A 16542-nucleotide genomic window follows, 5' to 3' on the forward strand; every position below is an offset into this window, starting at 1 on the left:
TGGAGACCCTCTCTCCCCCGGGGACCCTCCCCCAGGGGACCCTCTCCCACCCCCCACTGCACCCCAAACTCCTAGATCCACGGATCCACGGGGAGGAGGGGGAGCAGAAAACAGCCACGCTAGGATATCATGCACAACTTTTAATTTAATGAGTAAAAAAAAAAAACATTAAATTATCACACAACAATTCTTTTTCATAAAACTGAATAAATAGAATCTATGGGGCTTGCCTTTTTTTTTTTTTTGGTTTTTGTTTTCAACACTGTCCAGGAGGCTGCAACACAACTTTCCCACGCAGCGCGAGCTCCTGTGGCCTTCCTCCTGGGGAAGGCTGCCCCGCAGCCCCAGCCAGCCGCACCCGTCTCCCCTGCGCCCACCGAGCAGGTGCACCCCGTCCCACCCGGAGTCCCGCCGGGGACAGCGGCCAGGAAGCCCTGGCACAGGACCCGGGGCTGGCAGGGGCTCCTGGAGCCATGGACTAGGCGGGGGAGACTGAACCGTTTTGTACGCGGCCGTGGCCCCAGGAGCCCATCCCAAGAGAGATAGAGAACAAGGCAGAAATGTCCCCCAGACACACACACTCACTCGCACACACCCCAGAAACCACAAACAAACGGGCGCTCCTCCGCCAGGGGCAGCAGGAACAGGGAAAGCCCTGGTCACAGCGGACGGCCCTGTAGGATGTCCAGCAGGTGCCGAGCCCCCGTCTGCCGCGCCAGCTCCAGCGGGGTGCGACCCCCGGCGTCCCTGTGCCCCAGATCCGACTCGGCGGCCAGGAAGCGGACCACGGCGGTGTGGCCCTCGCGCACGGCCAGGTGGATGGGCAGTGCCCCGCTGGCATCGGGCGCGTTGATGTCGGCCCCGTGGTCCACCAGGACCTTGAGCGTGTCCAGGAATCCGGTGCGGGCCGCGTCGTGCGCTGGGCTGGTGCCCCAGGCGTCCTGGACGTTGGGGCTGGCCCCTTGCTTCAGCAGCTCCCGTGCCACCGTGGGGTTGCCAAACATCATGACCTGCATGGGCACACACAGCAGAGGGTCAGGGGGTCCCCAAGCTGGAGGACAGGGCTCAGGGGGTCCCCAAGCTGGAGGACAGGGGTCGGGGGTCCCCAAGGTGGAGGACAGGGGTCAGGGGGTCCCCAAGCTGGAGGACAGGGCTCAGGGGGTCCTCAAGCTGGAGGACAGGGGTCGAGGGTCCCCAAGGTGGAGGACAGGGGTCAGGGGGTCTCCAAGGTGGAGGACGACGGGGTCCCCAAGGTGGAGGACAGGGGTCAGGGGTCCCCAAGCTGGAGCACAGGGGTCAGGGGGTCCCCGAGCTGGAGGACAGGAGTGGAGACCTGGCACCTTCTGGGAAAGGGGGGGCACCTTTCTCGCCCCCAGAAAGCCACTGTCGCCTTCAGGATAACAGCCCCCAACTCCGACTCCCAGTGTCCCCTCCCCAGGAAAGGTGAGTTCAGGAAATGGGGTCCCCCTAGACCTGACCGCCCCCTTGGGGGACGGGATGCTGCTCCTGTCCCCCGCCCCCACCACGCCCTCCTTCGCTCCCCCGCGGACCAGGAGGCCGAGCCCCTTTTCCTTCCCCTCTCCCCGCCCAGCTCTCCTTCACACCCTCCTGTTCCCTCGCGGACCAGGAGTCCAAGGAGGCAGAGCCCCTCTCCCCCTCCCTCTCTCCTTCTCCCCCTCCCCCTCTCCCTCTCTCCCCCTCCCCTCCCCTCCCCCTCCTCTCCCCTCTCCCCCTCCCCTCTCTCCCCCTCCCCTCTCTCCTCTCCCATCTCCCATCTCTCCCCCTCCCCTCTCTCCTTCTCCCCCTCTCCCTCTCTCCCCCTCCCCTCTCTCCCTCTCTCCCCCTCCCCTCTCTCTCCCATCTCCCTCTCTCCCTCCTCTCCCCCTCCTCTCCCCCTCCTCTCCCCCTCCCCCTTTCCCCCCCAGCTCTCCAGCCAGCAGCGGGGTGCACAGAGGGGCCCCGGTCACCTGCAGCGCCGTCTTCCCGAAGCGGTTCAGGGCGTCGGGGTGCACCAGCTCGCGGTGCAGCAGCCTGCGCACCCCGTCCACGTCGCCCCGGGCCGCGGCCCCGCTCAGCCGGTCCCCCGCGTGCACCTCGTCCAGGAACATGCTGACCACGCCGGGCCTGCAGGGCACGGCCTCCAGTCACGACCCCCAGCCTGCCCCGCCGGCTCCACCCCCCTGTCAGCCGGCTCCCACCGCCGGCCCAGCCCGGCGCCCGCCCCTTGGGGGCCGGGTCTCCCCCGAACTCACCCTCCTCCTCTTCCTCCTCCTCCTCCTGCGGCGCGCGGTGTGCGTTCTGCGGCTGCGCGGCCGCCCGCCAGACCGAGGCTGCAGGGGGCGGGGCCTGCGCGGGGGCGCGGCCTGCTCGGGCCCCGCCCCCTAGCTTGTTTTCTTCCAAACTCCAGCAGCGCCCGGCGGGCGTCCCACCCACCACGGGCCATGCCAACCAATCGCTGCGCGACTGCGGGGGGGCGGTGTCGCTTCTGATTGGCGGGAGCATAGACGTTCGATGGCGCGCCCCTCAAGGCGGGGTTTTTCGGATTTTCAAACTAGGCGGGCGGGAAAGGCGGCGGCTTTAACCGACTCGGGCGGCCGGCGGGGCGGGGCGGGAAGGCCCGGCTGAGGAACCGGGCGGGCTTGTCACACGGCGTATTCAGACGGGCGGTGCTGGGGAGGGACGAGGTGGGCGGCGCGGGGCGAGCCGGGCCTCCAGGGCGGCCGAGGGAGAGGGCGTGGGGGCGGCCGGGGCCCCCAGAGCTGAGGGAGGGAAGGCCGGTTGGGGAGAAGCGGTGGGAGCCAGGGCGGTGGGCGGTGGGGGAGTGTGCTGGGGTGCCGCGACCAGGGTCCCCCGGCCTCCGACACTGACAGAAATGTCGGGGTGTGTGTGCTGGGGTGCCGCGACCAGGGTCCCCCGGCCTCCGACACTGACAGAAATGTCGGGGGTGTGTGTCCTGGGGTGCCGCGACCAGGGTCCCTGGCAGCGTGTGGGGGACATTCTGGGGTGCCGTGACCAGGGTCCCCCACCCTCCGACACTGACAGAAATGTCGGGGTGTGTGTCCTGGGGTGCCGCGACCAGGGTCCCTGGCAGCGTGTGGGGGACATTCTGGGGTGCCGTGACCAGGGTCCCCCACCCTCCAACACTGACAGAAATGTTGGGGTGTGTGTCCTGGGGTGCCGCGACCAGGGTCCCTGGCAGTGTGTGGGGGGCGTTCTGGGGTGTGTGACCAGGGACCCAGCAGAGTCAGGGTGTGTGTGTCCGGGGGTGCTGTGCGGGTGGGGTGCCGCAGCTGGAACTGGGTGTGTGGTGGTCAGGCCGCGCCAGCCATCTCAAGCTAAGTGCACACACACATAGGGCTAGATGCATTGCTGTTGTTTTTAATGATACCCCAAAACAGAGCGGCCTCTGTGGAGGGAGGAGGGGCCCTGACACACCCCCCTAAGGCAGGTCGCTTCAGGAAGGCACTCAGGAAGGGGGGAGCTTCGGCCCCCTCAATTTCTTCATATAAAATCAGGGAGGAAGAGGGGGGGGACAGCAGCTCCGAGGCAGGGCAGGGTGGGTGTCCACCCCTCTCCCCAGGCCGGCCCAGGCTTCGGGGGGCCAGGGGTTGCTGTGTCTCACATACACGCACAACACATACCTCCACATACACACACCCTTGTACAGGCGGACACACTGCAAACATGCAAGCACACCTACACAGCCCGTGTGTGTGTCTGCGGGGAAGGTCTGTGTACCCAGGCCACATACATGCGAGCGCAGATATACACATGACCACACACACCCGTCTCCCTGCGGGGCCCTAGGGAGACAGAGCGGAAGGGCCCCAGACATCTCTTCCTTCTAGCTGGTTCGAAGCTGGTAATCTGCAGAGAAAAAGTGGGAACCCTGTGAGAACGAGGGGGTGGGGGCACGGGGGGGGGGGGAGGCCGGCCCTCTCGCCGCGCCCCGCCCCACCTCGCCCGACGCCATCCACCTGGGGGAGAGCCCTGGGGTGAGCCGCAAGAGGCCAGCACCCCGCCTCCCAGTGCCTGCCTGGGTTTGAGGTTCAGCTCCTGTACCCCCACACCCTGACAGGCAGCAGTGGTGGCGGCCAGAGTGCTGGGGGACCCGGGTGGGGCGCCTGGCTGCCTGCCTCAGTGTGGTCCCACGCAAGCCAGCGTGAGCATTTGGAAAGCGAGGCAGTAGATGCCTGCCTCTCTCTCTAGCTCTGCACCCCAAACCACAAACATGTTTTTTAAAAACATCTGTTTGTGCGGAAGCCACATGACAGCCACAGCGGAGCTGATCAGAGCCAGGGGCTCCATCCGGGTCTTCCATGGAGGCGCAGGGGCCCAAGCATGTGGGCCCACCTCCTCCGCTCTTTCCCAGGCGCGTGAACAGGGAGCCAGGAGGGAAGCACAGTGGGACTCAAGCCATGACTTTGGCATGAGACGTGGACCACCTGAGTGTACAGCTCAACCCTCGGCCCGCCCCCCAGCATCAGAGCTGGTGCTGTGGCATAGCAAGCTAAGCTTCTGCCTCCTGCGCCAGCACCCCAGAGTGGTGCCCGGTTCTAGTCCCAGCTGCTCCACTTCCCATCCAGCATTCATGTAGCAGAGGATGGCTCAAGTCCTTGGCACCTGCACCCCTGCCCCGTCACCTCCCTGCCCCTGTCACACAGCCTTCTTACCGCCACTCTGGGTGATGTAGCGTACCCAGGGCAGAGCTTGGTACCCACTCTTCTCAATAATTTTCATGTATCGGACCTAGGAGTGAAGAGAGGGCAGGGGCTGGGCTGGGGGGCAGGGAGAGGGTGGTACCCACAGACTGCCCAGCCTGGGGGAGGAACAAGCTGCTGGTTGTGGCGGGAAGGCCACGGCAGGCTGAGTGCCCGGGACAGCAGGAGTGGACATGGAGGACTGGCGGGGAGGGTGACGCGGCCCAGGGAGCGGAGGGGACTTGAGGAATGAGACCCAGCGAGGTCCCAGAGACAGAGGGGACCTCCCTGCCCACCGTCTCACCTGGATCCCAGAGACAGTGAAGTAGGGGATCTCAAACTTGACCCCGATGGGAGGCCGGCCCTCCACCTCCTCCTTCTCCACGCTGGGCAGGCCGAAGTGAGCTCGCATCAGATACTCCTTGCCACCCTGAGGGCACACGGGGGGCATCAGGCTTCCCACGGGACAGCAGTCACGCCACAGGGCAGCAGACACATCACGGGGTATCAAACACGCCACAGGGGCAGGCGCAGGAGGGGTCCTCCCAGCCAGGCTCACCCCCAAACAATCCCAGGGCAATGAACCCCTGGAAGCGGAGTTTGCAGGTGTGAAGGGGGGACTTCGGGTGACCAAGTCAGGGGTACCCCCACACTCAGAGCAGAAAGGCAAGGGAGGTGAAACCCACACCTGTGTCCCTGGTGTCCCATGTGGACGCCGGTTCTAATCTCGGGAACCCCGCTCCCCAGCCAGCTCCCCGCCTGTGGCCTGGGAGAGCAGTGGGGGACCCCGACTCAGTGCCTGGCTTCCTCCAGGCCGCGGGACGTAGGGTATCCCAGATGCAGCCTCAGCTTGCCTTCCCGTGCCCGCCACTCACCGGGAAGGATTTGATGCTCCAAATGACCACGTTCTTCTCGGGAACGTACTTGGCACTGCCCACGCTGGTCTTGAAGCGAGGGGAGTCGGCGTCGCTGGGCACGGGCACGGAGATCTCCACGCTGTTGGCCACCGACTGCTTCTTAAACTGGCCCTTGGCCTGCCCGGCGAGAGACGTGGGGAATGGGTAAGTCCCTCACGGGGTGGACGGGACAGCCACATGCCCCCTCTCAGAGCCAGGGTTCGAGTCCCGGGTCCCCGTTCATGTGCTCACGCTGGGAGGCAGCTGGGGATGGCTCGCCTACACGGGCCCCTCGCCCCCCGCGGCAGGCGCGGATGGAGCTCCCGGCTTCCGGCTCTGGCCTGGCCCAGCCTCCGGCTACAGAGCATGCCAGGAGGGAAGCAGTGGTCAGAACACCTCTCTCTGCTTCTGCCTCTCAAATAAGTGATAAAGCACTGGTGTCCGAGACAGGAAACAATGTTTACAGTCAGTGTGTATTTTGGTTTTAAAGATTGATGTTATTTTTATTGGAAAATCAGATAGACAGAGAGGAGAGACAGAGAGAAAAGAGCTTCCCTCCGCTGGTTCACTCCCCATGTGGCTGCAACGGCCGGAGCTGAGCCGATCTTAAGCCAGGAGCCAGGGGCTTCTTCCAGGTCTCCCACACGGGTGCAGGGTCCCCAGGCTGTGGGCCGTCCTCCACTGCTTTCCCAGGCCACAGGCAGGGAGCTGGGTGGGAAGTGGGGCAGCCGGGATATGAACTGGCACCCACAACATGAAGATTAAGCAAGTGCACTACTGTGCCAGGCCTTGTATGCCATGGCAGAGTTCGTGTGCGGCAGGCTGTCACCAACAGCACGTGCCCTGGGAGGGCAAGGCCAGCGCACGCGGCGACGCCAGGGGCCCCAGAGGGCACCGGCCACCAGCACCCTGGCCCGTCAGTGAGCACAGACTGTGTGCCATAATTATAGAGGAAAAACAATACAGCGAACTTGCAAGCGTGCAGGGGGCGTCGCCCAGAAGTTAAATCACCTGCAACGTCAGAGGTTCAAGGCCGGGCCCTGCTGCTGATGCAGCTCCCTGCTCGTGCGCTCCCGGGAGGGGGCAGCAGGCGAGGGCTCCAGAGCCCAGGCCCCAGCACCCACGCGGGGAGACCCAGATGCAGCTCCCCGCTCCTGGGGAGTCAACCAGCAGACGGAAAATGTCTGCTTCTCACGGAGGGGCCTGCAGGTGGGATGCCAAGGGAGACGGGAGGAGGTCAGCGCAGTCGGCGGGAAGAGGCACCCACCTTGACCATGATCTCCACGCGGCTGTGGGAAAACTTCTCGATGACAGACTCGATCCAGATGAGCGGCTTCACCTGCAGGTGCGAGAGGGGCGGAGCCTCAGCGCCAGAGCCCCGCCCCTGCCGGCAGGGACGCGTGCGCACTGCGCGGCCCGTCACCTGCGTGTTGAGGCGGTAGGACATGAGCTCGAAGTCGCCGTCCGGGGGGATGAAGGAGATGGTGCGGTCGTTGTCGAAGCGCGAGAGCCGCACGCACTGGTGGAACTTCACGTCCTCCAGCTCCACCGACTTGTTCTTGCTGCCTGAAACTCGAGAGCCCGGCGTCGGCCAAGGGGGACCCCCGGCCCCGCACCTGCCGCTACCAGCGCCTCAACAGAAAACCGAGCTAGCCTTGCTTCTCCGTTTATTGCATTAAAAAAATTTTTTTTCTTAAAGCCCACACAATGGCTCAGTCAGCTAATCCTCCCCCTGCAAGCACCAACATGCCAAGTGGACACTGGTTCCTGTCCCGGCTGCTCCCCTTCCCACCCAGCTCCCTGCCTGTGGCCTGGGAAAGCAGTGGAGGACGGCCCACAGCCTGGGGACCTGCACCCGCGTGGGAGACCCAGAGAAGCTCCTGGCTTAGGGCCTGGCCAGCTCGGGCTGTGGAGGCCAGCTGGGAGTGACCCAGCAGGTGGAAGAGCTCTGTCTCTCCCTCTTTCTTAAATAAATCTTTAAAATGTGTAGAAAGGCAGAGAGAGATGACAAGATGTCCTGGTCTAGTGGCTAAATGCCGTAGCGTTCAGGGCTGGAGCGAGACAGTCAGAGCGGTGAGGGACTCAGCCTGGGTCACCCGGGTGGGTGTCAGGGGCCTGAGCCCTCGGGCTGCGTTCGCGAGCAGCCGGAACTGCAGCCGGATTCGAAGCCAGCCCCTCTGATACGGATCGCGGCGTGGCAGAAGGCATCCTCCCCACGGAGGAGGGGTGGGGGGACTCGGGTTGTCATTTTTCTTGGTTGTGCATGGTTGGCACAAAAAAAAAACCCCAAAGCCAACTCAGGTGCCAGGGAGCGGCAAAGCAGCTGCAGCACCGCGCTGGGCCAGCAGGGGGTGAGCGCGTGCTGCAGAACGCCCCAGCTGGGCAGAGCAGATGGGGTGCAGGGACGGTGTGGGGTGCAGGGACAGTGTGGGGTGCAGGCACAGGGCTCCCCAGTGCTTACGGCCAGTGAGCTCGAAGAGCACGCGGTCGTTGAGGCCCAGCCGCAGCTCGGGCATGCCCGACAGGAAGACCTTGAGCTTGATGCTGCCCACCACCTCGCTGAGCAGCACGCTCCCGTTGGCGCTGACCAGCAGGTTCACCGACTCGATCACGTCGATAAACACCTCGTTCTTCTTGTACTTGAGGCCCTCGGAGCGCCAGGACACGGCGTTGGTCACGGTGGGCGGCACCCGCGACCTGCCCGTCTCCAGCTTGTTGCCCTGCTGCGTGATGTACCTGGTGCAGGGCAGGGGTGAGGCGTGGCTGGACCTGGAGGACACCAGGCCCTGCCCGGGACCCGAACCCTCGCTCTTCCCCCTCCTGGGACAGCGTTGGCCCCGCCCCTCCGCGAGGCCCCGCCCACACCCCACACTCACTCCTGCAGGATCTTGCTGTCGGTGGTCTGCGGGAAGCCGAAGTCCATGAGCTCGTCCAGCAGCTCGTAGACGATGACGAAGTTGTCGCGGATGCTCTCCTCCTCCAGCTCCTTGAAGTACTCGCAGAAGACCTGCAGGAGGGGCCCCTGCTCAGCACCCGGGATGGGTCGGCAGTCAGGACAACAGAGCGACCGCCGGGCCGGGACAGCTACAACAAGCTGGGAGAATGCCTCCGGCTCCTGATGAAAAGGTAATCTAGAATCGCTTCTTAGGAATGAACCATTTACGATGCTATGATGTTTTTGGTATTTTTTGCAGGCCCCAAAGGCCAGTGAAGCCTGCAGACACCAGGCCGTCTAAGATGTGCAAATACATAGAGATGCAGCACGGGGGCTGGCAGTGGTATGGAGCGGCTTAGCAGGACTGGCCCGAGTCCTGGCGGCTGTGTCTGGGAAGGCAGTGGAGGACGGCTCTGTCCACGTCTCCCGTGACGGTGGCCAGCACTGCGGTCCCCGACTGCCACCTGCTGCTTCCTGGGGTGCACAGAGCCAGGGCCCAACCCAGGTGCTGAGAAGGGCTGTGGGCCTCCCATGTGGCTGTCCCCAAGGCCCACCCCTTCCCCACGGGCATTCCTTCCGTGGGTTGATGTGTCCCAGTGCAGGGCTTGTCCTAGCAGCCAGGTTGGGGCACAGAGAGGGACCTCAGCTTGCACGCGCTCCCAGGACCGGCCATGGCTCCTGCTCCCAGCAGCAATGCTGGGGGTCTGGAATGGCCAAGTGCCGGCAGCCAGCAGCCCCGGCCAGATGACAGAGTGGCCGACCCATGAGGGGCCGGCAGGCCTACCTCCACCATCTTGTACAGAAAGGAATACACCAGCGAGGCGTTGGCGTTCTTCAGCGTGGTGGCCACCACTGAGGGCGGGAGGTTAGGGAAAACGAGCCGCACACCTTGAACCTCCAGCCCCACGCAGGTGGAGGCGGCAGCTGCGGACCTCGGCGCTGCCACCCCCGCCTGCCCAGCACCTGGGTTGGATACAGTATAAGTTGCTGTGTTTGATCCACAGGAAGTGGACCCGGCCGTGGCTCAGCAGCGGGGCCAGGGAGCCCTCTTCCTCATGCTGCATCAGCAAGGGCATGAAATGGTCGATCTCGCCCATGGGCACGTCGCCCTTGTAGTTGCGGCTGATCAGAGGCTGTGGGGGCACAGAGAGGACCTGTCAGCCCGCTGCTGCCCCCCCCCCAGCCTACTCTAGGACAGGGTGGGGTCAGACGGTGCAGCAGCTGCTGGGGCGGCTCATCTCGCTCTCTGCTCCGGCCTGGGGATCAGACGCCCCCACAGCCCCACTGTGCAGATGAGGAAGGCTGAGGCCCAGAGTCCAGAGCCACAGGGCGTGAGGGGGAGTGGGTTCAAGGCACCCAGTCCAGGGGTCCCTGCAGCAAAGACACTGGGACTCTCTGATAAATAAAAAGATCAACATACTGAGGCCAGTGCGGTGGCTCAACGGCCTAGGCCTCCACCTCCAAGCACCTGCAAACATAGGAGCCCAGGTTCAAGTCCCGGTGCACCACTTCCCATCCAGCTCCCCGCCTGTGGCCTGCACTCTGTGAATCTGCCTTTAAAGTAAAATAAATAAATCTTTACTAAGATTTGAGCGCCTACAGCTTTCCCTGAGAGGACGTGAACAAGAATACACGCTAGTAGCAGGTGCTTGCAGAAAGTTTAGGGGAAGTGACTATTAGGGGGAAAAAAGATGCATGGATTTTTTTTTTTCATTGCACCAAAATAAATTGGTCTTCCCTCCGCTGTGAGGTGTGTCTGCAGCAGCTGCAGGTGGCAAGGGGGTGGGGAGTGTTTTAGGGTTCTTAAATGCCCAGGGCTTGGGGGCTGGACGCTCCGCAACCTCGCGAAGGTCTCCATGCCCCCTTTTTCCCTTGCATGGAAACGAAGGTTCCAGGAGCCCCTGGCGGCCATGGGATGGCCAAGGCCCGGCTGGGGAGCGGGGAGAAAGGAGCAGGTGCGCCCACGGGAAGGGTCGCCCCGCGGAGCCCAGGGCGCGCGGCCTCCCCTGGCGGGCTCCCCCGCTCCAGGGCCCGGGCTCACCTTGCCCTTGACGTCCAGGATGAAGACAGCCGAGGCCGACATGGTGGCAGGCAGGCAGCTCCGGGCGGCGGCAGCTGCTTCCTCCTTCCTGCGGAAGCGCCCGCGCCCAGGTGAGCGCGCAGGTGAGCGCGTCTTAAAGGGGAGGTCGCCAGGTGAGCGGCGCGCTCGGCCGACGCCAAGGCTGCGACGAGGGAGGGCCCCGGGCTGCCCCGGGCGCCTCGGCCCACGCTCCACCCCGCACCCATGCAGCCCTCACCCACTCACCCCTACACCTCGTATTCTCTCTGCCGGGTCAGCCCGGCCGCCGCGTGCTCCGCCACAGTCCCCAGCCACTCACACTTCATCCAATCATTGCTTCTTTCACTCAAGGACAGAAATTGGGGCAGCTCTCAAGAACGGGAAACAGCAAATGCAGATTTTTTTTTTTTTTTTACTCCTAACGTTATTAACAAAACAAAAGCTTTATTTACTGAAAGAGAAGGATAGCGAGGGGGAAAGACAAAGAGGGCACAAGGTCTTTTTTCATTGGCTCGCTCCCTCAAATGCCCTCTGCACTCAGGACTGGGGCAGACCACAGCCAGGAGCCAGGATCGCAGCTGGATCCCCCACAGAGTGCCAGGGACCCAGACACTTGGGGTGATCACCCACTGCTCTCCCTGGTGCCCGAGCTGGGTCGGGAGCGGAGCAGCCGGGACTTGGACGAATGCCCGTTATGGGATGCCCGAGGTACCCCAATGCTGACTCTGGAAACCCAAGGTGCTGCCTGCACCCCAAGAATGGAGCATCCCCCCATGTCTTCCACAGCTCCCTTCAGAGGATGACCTGAACACGAGGAGAGGGAGGAGGCAGGGTGTTGTGGTAGAGTGGGTTAAGTGGCTACTAGTTAGTGCTGTCCGATGCCAGCTGGAGTCCTGGCTGGCCTCCTGTCTAGCTTCCTGCTGGTGCATTTAGAAAAGATTTATTTATTTTTATTGGAAAGCCAGATATACAGAGAGAAGGAGAGACAAAGAGGAAGATCTTGTGTCTGATGATTCACTTCCCAAGCGGCTGCAAAGGCTGGAGCTGAGCCAATCTGAAGCCAGGAGCCTCTCCCAGGTCTCCCACAGGGTGCAGAGTCCCAAGGCTGTGGGCCGTCCTCCACTGCTTTCCCAGGCCACAGGCAGGGAGCTGGGTGGGAAGTGGGGCAGTGGGACAAAAATTGATCCCCATATGGGATTCTGGTGCTTGCAATGTGAGGATTTAGCTATTGAGCCATTGTGCCAGGCCAGCAATAAATCTTGAAAAGAAGAGAAAGAGGTGGCCCAGAAGACATGCAGGCACTGCCTGGGCCCCGCCCGGCCTCCAGCTGTCCGAGCCTTTCAAAGGCCCCACCCATCTCCTGGGACCCCGAGATATTGGCAACTGGAAACAGAACCCCAACGGCCGGGCCCGGTGCCCTGGAATCTGAAACTCCAGGCCCTCTTGGCTGAAAAATTCATGAGCCCAAAACTTGCACAGGGCTCGGAGAACAGAGCCAGCTCTGTGTGTCCGTGCTGCTGCCTCCCCCCACCTAACCCTGCCTGGGCCTGGGGAAGCTCGGCCTGGGCCCACTTCAACGGAAGCCTGCCCAAGGAGGGGCCTGTCCACAATGCCTTCTCTAGTGCGGAGGGCAGGCCTTGACTCTGGCGTGCCCTGTGGTCCCCTCGGCCATGGGCACCACCTTGACTTGAGGAACCAGACACAGCACGCCAGCTTTCCCATCTTCTGTGCCCTGACCCCTGGGACATAAATGGCAGTCTGTGCCCCTCCTCTGTCTCTTTGATCTCAAATACCCCTTCCCAGTACCCACAGCTCGCCCATCCTGGCTGGGGCCACCTACTTCTCCAAATCCTTACAGAAGGCTGCTTTACTTTTCAATTTAAAAAGCTGAGTGAGAGAGTGAAAGAGGGCTCCTCTACCTGCTGCTTCACTTCCTGGGTGGCCTCAAGAACCAGGGCTGGTCAGGCCAAAAGCCGGGGGGCCCGGAGCTTCACCCCGGTTCCCAACGCGGCTGGCAGGGGTCCAGGCACTTGGCCACCCTCTGTTGCCTTCCCAGATTGGAAGCAGAGCAGCTGGGACGGGTCTTGGCATTCCGTGTGCGATGCTGGTGCCCTGACTGCAGCTTAACCAGCTGTGCACAACCAAGCCCTCTGTGGCAGCTCTCCTGTTACAGTAGGACTAAGCATAATGTTTCCTTTTCTGGCCATTTTTCAGTGGTGTCCAGCACATTCACACTCTTGCAGAATGCTCACCCCCATCTGGCAGCCCCCATCCTACTTTCTGCTTCTGCCACAGCCCTCCTGGTCTGACAGGTGCTGGGAGTGGTCAGCCACAGGGAGCACCCCCTCTTTTCCTTTAATAGGATGGGACTAGATCGCTGATGTTGCTGACTCAGTAACCCCACCTGGCAGCCTGCCAGGCGCAGGGCAGAAGACAAGGCAAAAGGTAGGGAGGCAGCGCTGTGGCTATAACGGACCGAGTCTGGCTCTTTCAAAATTTTTATTTTGAAAGTGAGTCGAGCCCGGCACGGTAGCCTATATACTTTGCATATACCGCTGGGATCCCATAAGGGCACCAGTTCATATCCCGGGTGCCCCGCTTCCCATCCAGCTCCCTGCCTGTGGCCTGGGAAAGCAGTGGAGGACGGCCCACAGCCTTGGGACCCTGCACCTGCGTGGGAGACCCAGAAGAAGTTCCTGGATTCTGGCTTCGGATTGACTTATCTACGACCATTGTGGCCATTTGGGGAGTGAACCAGCGGATGGAAGAACTCCACTGCTTTCCCAGGCCACAGGCAGGGAGCTGCATGGGAAGTGGGGCTGCCGGGATTAGAACCGCTGCTCATATGGGATGCTGGCACTGTTACAGGTGGAGGCTGAGTCTGCCATGCCACAGCACTACCCCCGCCCCCAAGTCTCTCTCTAAGGTTCAAGTCCTAGTCTAGCTGGGACTCACAGTGGGACTGGCATTGCGAGGCTGGACTTGTCTGTGTCATCTCCCACGCTAACCCCCTCTGCCGCAGAAAGCAGCTGCAACCCGTTCCTGTGAGGCCTGGAGCACTCCACCGCCCGCTGAATCTGTTCTGCAAACACTGTTGGCTGCCAGAACCTGCCCGTCACCTCCTCCCCCTTTTATGTTCTGTTCACATTTTCCACTGTTGAGTACAATGCATATGAATAGGCAGCTTCCTACATAGCTTTTGAAAAATGATTTGCTGAAGCTGGCATTGGCTGGCACTGTAGCATAGTGGGTATAGTGGTTGCCTGTAGTGCTGGCATCCTCTCTGGGCACTGGTTCAACTCCGAGCAGCTCCACTTCTGATCCAGCTCCATCTGATGCACCCGGAAAGCAGCAGAGGGATGACTTTCTTTCTTTTTCTTTCAAGATTTATTTATGTTTATTGGAAAGTCAGATACACAGAGAGAAAGATCTTCTGTCCTTTGATTCACTTCCCAAGCAGCTGTAATGGCCGGAGCTGCGCCAAACCAAAGCCAGGAGCCAGGAGCCTCTTCCGGGTCTCCCACGCGGATGCAGGGTCCCCAGGCTTTGGGCCATCCTCCACTGCTTTCCCAGGCCACAGGCAGGGAGCTGGGTGGGAAGTGGAGCAGCCGGGATTAGAACCGGAGCCCCTATGGAATCCCAGTGCGTGCAAGGTGAGGACTTTAGCCACCAGGCTACCACGCTGAGTCCAGGAACTATTTTCATAATAGTCCCTTGTTAAGTTCCTGGGTTCAGTCTGGCCCAGCCCTGGCTTTTGCAGGCATTTGGGGAAGTGAACCAGTGGATGAAAGATCTTCCTGTCTCTTTCTGCCTTTTAAATAAGTACATCATTTTGATTTGAAAGGGAGAGATTGTCCACCTGCTGGTTCGCTCCGTAAATGGCCTCCATGGCCAGGGCCGGGCCAGGCAGAAGTTGGGAGCTGCTTCCAGGTCTCCCACGTGGTTGCACGGGCCCAAACACTTGGGCCATCCATTGGTCGGGAGCTGGATCAGACGCAGAGCAGCTGTCACTGTGGTACGGGATGCCAGCAGTAGGAGGCGGCTTAACCTGCCGTGAAACCGAGCTGGCCGCACGAGTGTCACAGACATGAATCCCTAGCCAGAATCACGTGCTGCCAAGCTGACCCCCCACACCAGCATGGTCTCCCTGATGCCCCTGCTGTGGTCCCCAACGCACCACCCTGATCTGTCAGCATACCTTGATTAGTTATGCCTGTTCTAGAACTTTCTGAACCGTGTCAGGCCTTTTGCTCAGCTGAAGGCTTTGTTCTTTTTCAGGATTTGTCCATGGGGGTGCATTCTATCCGTAGCTCCTTCCTGGGGCCGTCCTTCTCCACTCCCTGCTCCGCTGCCTCCTGAGGCACCTGCTGGCTCAGCCTGGGCCAGGGCTGCGGCACCTGCTCGCTCAGCCTGGGTCAGGGCTGCCCGTTTGAGGCACCTGCTGGCTCAGCCTGGGCCAGGGCTGCCTCCTGAGGCACCTGCTCACTCAGCCTGGGCCAGGGCTGCCTCCTGAGGCACCTGCTCGCTCAGCCTGGGCCAGGGCTGCCTCCTGAGGCACCTGCTCGCTCAGCCTGGGCCAGGGCTGCCTCCTGAGGCACCTGCTCGCTCAGCCTGGGCCAGGGCTGCCTGTTTGAGGCACCTGCTCACTCAGCCTGGGCCAGGGCTGCCTCCTGAGGCACCTGCTCACTCAGCCTGGGCCAGGGCTGCCTCCTGAGGCACCTGCTCGCTCAGCCTGGGCCAGGGCTGCGGCACCTGCTCGCTCAGCCTGGGTCAGGGCTGCCCGTTTGAGGCACCTGCTGGCTCAGCCTGGGCCAGGGCTGCCTCCTGAGGCACCTGCTCGCTCAGCCTGGGCCAGGGCTGCCTCCTGAGGCACCTGCTCGCTCAGCCTGGGCCAGGGCTGCCTGTTTGAGGCACCTGCTCGCTCAGCCTGGACCAGGGCTGCCCGTTTGAGGCACCTGCTCGCTCAGCCTGGGTCAGGGCTGCCTCCTGAGGCACCTGCTCGCTCAGCCTGGGCCAGGGCTGCCTGTTTGAGGCACCTGCTCGCTCAGCCTGGGCCAGGGCTGCCTCCTGAGGCACCTGCTCACTCAGCCTGGGCCAGGGCTGCCTCCTGAGGCACCTGCTCGCTCAGCCTGGGCCAGGGCTGCGGCACCTGCTCGCTCAGCCTGGGTCAGGGCTGCCCGTTTGAGGCACCTGCTGGCTCAGCCTGGGCCAGGGCTGCCTCCTGAGGCACCTGCTCGCTCAGCCTGGGCCAGGGCTGCCTCCTGAGGCACCTGCTCGCTCAGCCTGGGCCAGGGCTGCCTGTTTGAGGCACCTGCTCGCTCAGCCTGGACCAGGGCTGCCCGTTTGAGGCACCTGCTCGCTCAGCCTGGGCCAGGGCTGCCTGTTTGAGGCACCTGCTGGCTCAGCCTGGGCCAGGGCTGCCTCCTGAGGCACCTGCTGGCTCAGCCTGGGCCAGGGCGGCCCGCTTGGGGGGCAGGGACCCCAGCACCACCGGAGCCATCCCCTGCTGCCCCCCCCCAAGGTGGGCGTGAGCAGGAAGCTGGAATCAGAAGCCGAGCTGGGAATTGAACGAGGCGCTGCTCCTCTGGGCTGTGGAGATGCCACCCCCTGCATGCAACCATGCTACTAAGGCTGCAGACACACACACACACACACACACACACACACACCGGGACCCCGCTGGGAAAGGAATCCACTGGTTGGACCTGATTTAGATGTCATCTCTCTACCGGAGCCTACCTGCTGGCCCCGGGGGGTGAGGGGAGCCTGCTGCCAAAGTCCTGACCATCGGATGAATGGAAACCAGGAGCATTTTACCTGTTGGCTGCCACCCAGCGGCCGTTTAGTGCCTCCTGGGCGAATCCATGCCTGGAGGGATGGATGAGATGGGTTGGCCTCACCTGGCCCCGCGGTGCGGCCGCGAACCCCGGAGCTCCCTGGATGGGGAAACAA

General features: G+C 62.7%; 2 protein-coding genes across 4 annotated transcripts; both read right to left on the minus strand.

Annotated features, from left to right (window-relative positions):
* Nucleotides 1-127: 127 nt before the first annotated feature.
* On the minus strand, nucleotides 128-2261 carry CDKN2D (cyclin dependent kinase inhibitor 2D). The gene is made up of 3 exons (XM_040986196.1): nucleotides 2253-2261; nucleotides 1968-2124; nucleotides 128-1010 (listed from the first exon to the last, which is right to left on the minus strand). Exons 2-3 carry the CDS (start codon nucleotides 2106-2108, stop codon nucleotides 660-662), a joined length of 492 nt encoding a protein of 163 aa, XP_040842130.1. The 5' UTR covers nucleotides 2109-2124; nucleotides 2253-2261; the 3' UTR covers nucleotides 128-659.
* Nucleotides 2262-3368: 1107 nt separating this feature from the next.
* AP1M2 (adaptor related protein complex 1 subunit mu 2) lies at nucleotides 3369-16519 on the minus strand. 3 transcript variants are annotated; one of them, XM_040986199.1, is made up of 12 exons: nucleotides 16408-16519; nucleotides 10573-10660; nucleotides 9508-9664; nucleotides 9316-9383; nucleotides 8473-8603; nucleotides 8058-8332; nucleotides 7020-7162; nucleotides 6864-6935; nucleotides 5576-5734; nucleotides 5005-5130; nucleotides 4674-4749; nucleotides 3369-3867 (listed from the first exon to the last, which is right to left on the minus strand). In XM_040986199.1, the coding sequence occupies exons 2-12, from the start codon at nucleotides 10612-10614 to the stop codon at nucleotides 3845-3847; spliced, it is 1272 nt and encodes a 423-aa protein (XP_040842133.1). In that variant the 5' UTR covers nucleotides 10615-10660; nucleotides 16408-16519; the 3' UTR covers nucleotides 3369-3844. The 3 variants fall into 3 exon arrangements, with proteins under 3 accessions (XP_040842133.1, XP_040842131.1, XP_040842132.1); XM_040986197.1 differs by having other exon boundaries at nucleotides 7020-7168; XM_040986198.1 differs by having other exon boundaries at nucleotides 7020-7168; nucleotides 10573-10704.
* Nucleotides 16520-16542: the final 23 nt, after the last annotated feature.

The sequence above is a fragment of the Ochotona curzoniae genome, unplaced genomic scaffold (genome assembly GCF_017591425.1).
Source record: "Ochotona curzoniae isolate NIBS_2020 unplaced genomic scaffold, NIBS_Ocur_1.0 contig_4502, whole genome shotgun sequence".
In the NCBI taxonomy this organism is placed as follows: Eukaryota; Metazoa; Chordata; class Mammalia; order Lagomorpha; family Ochotonidae; genus Ochotona; species Ochotona curzoniae.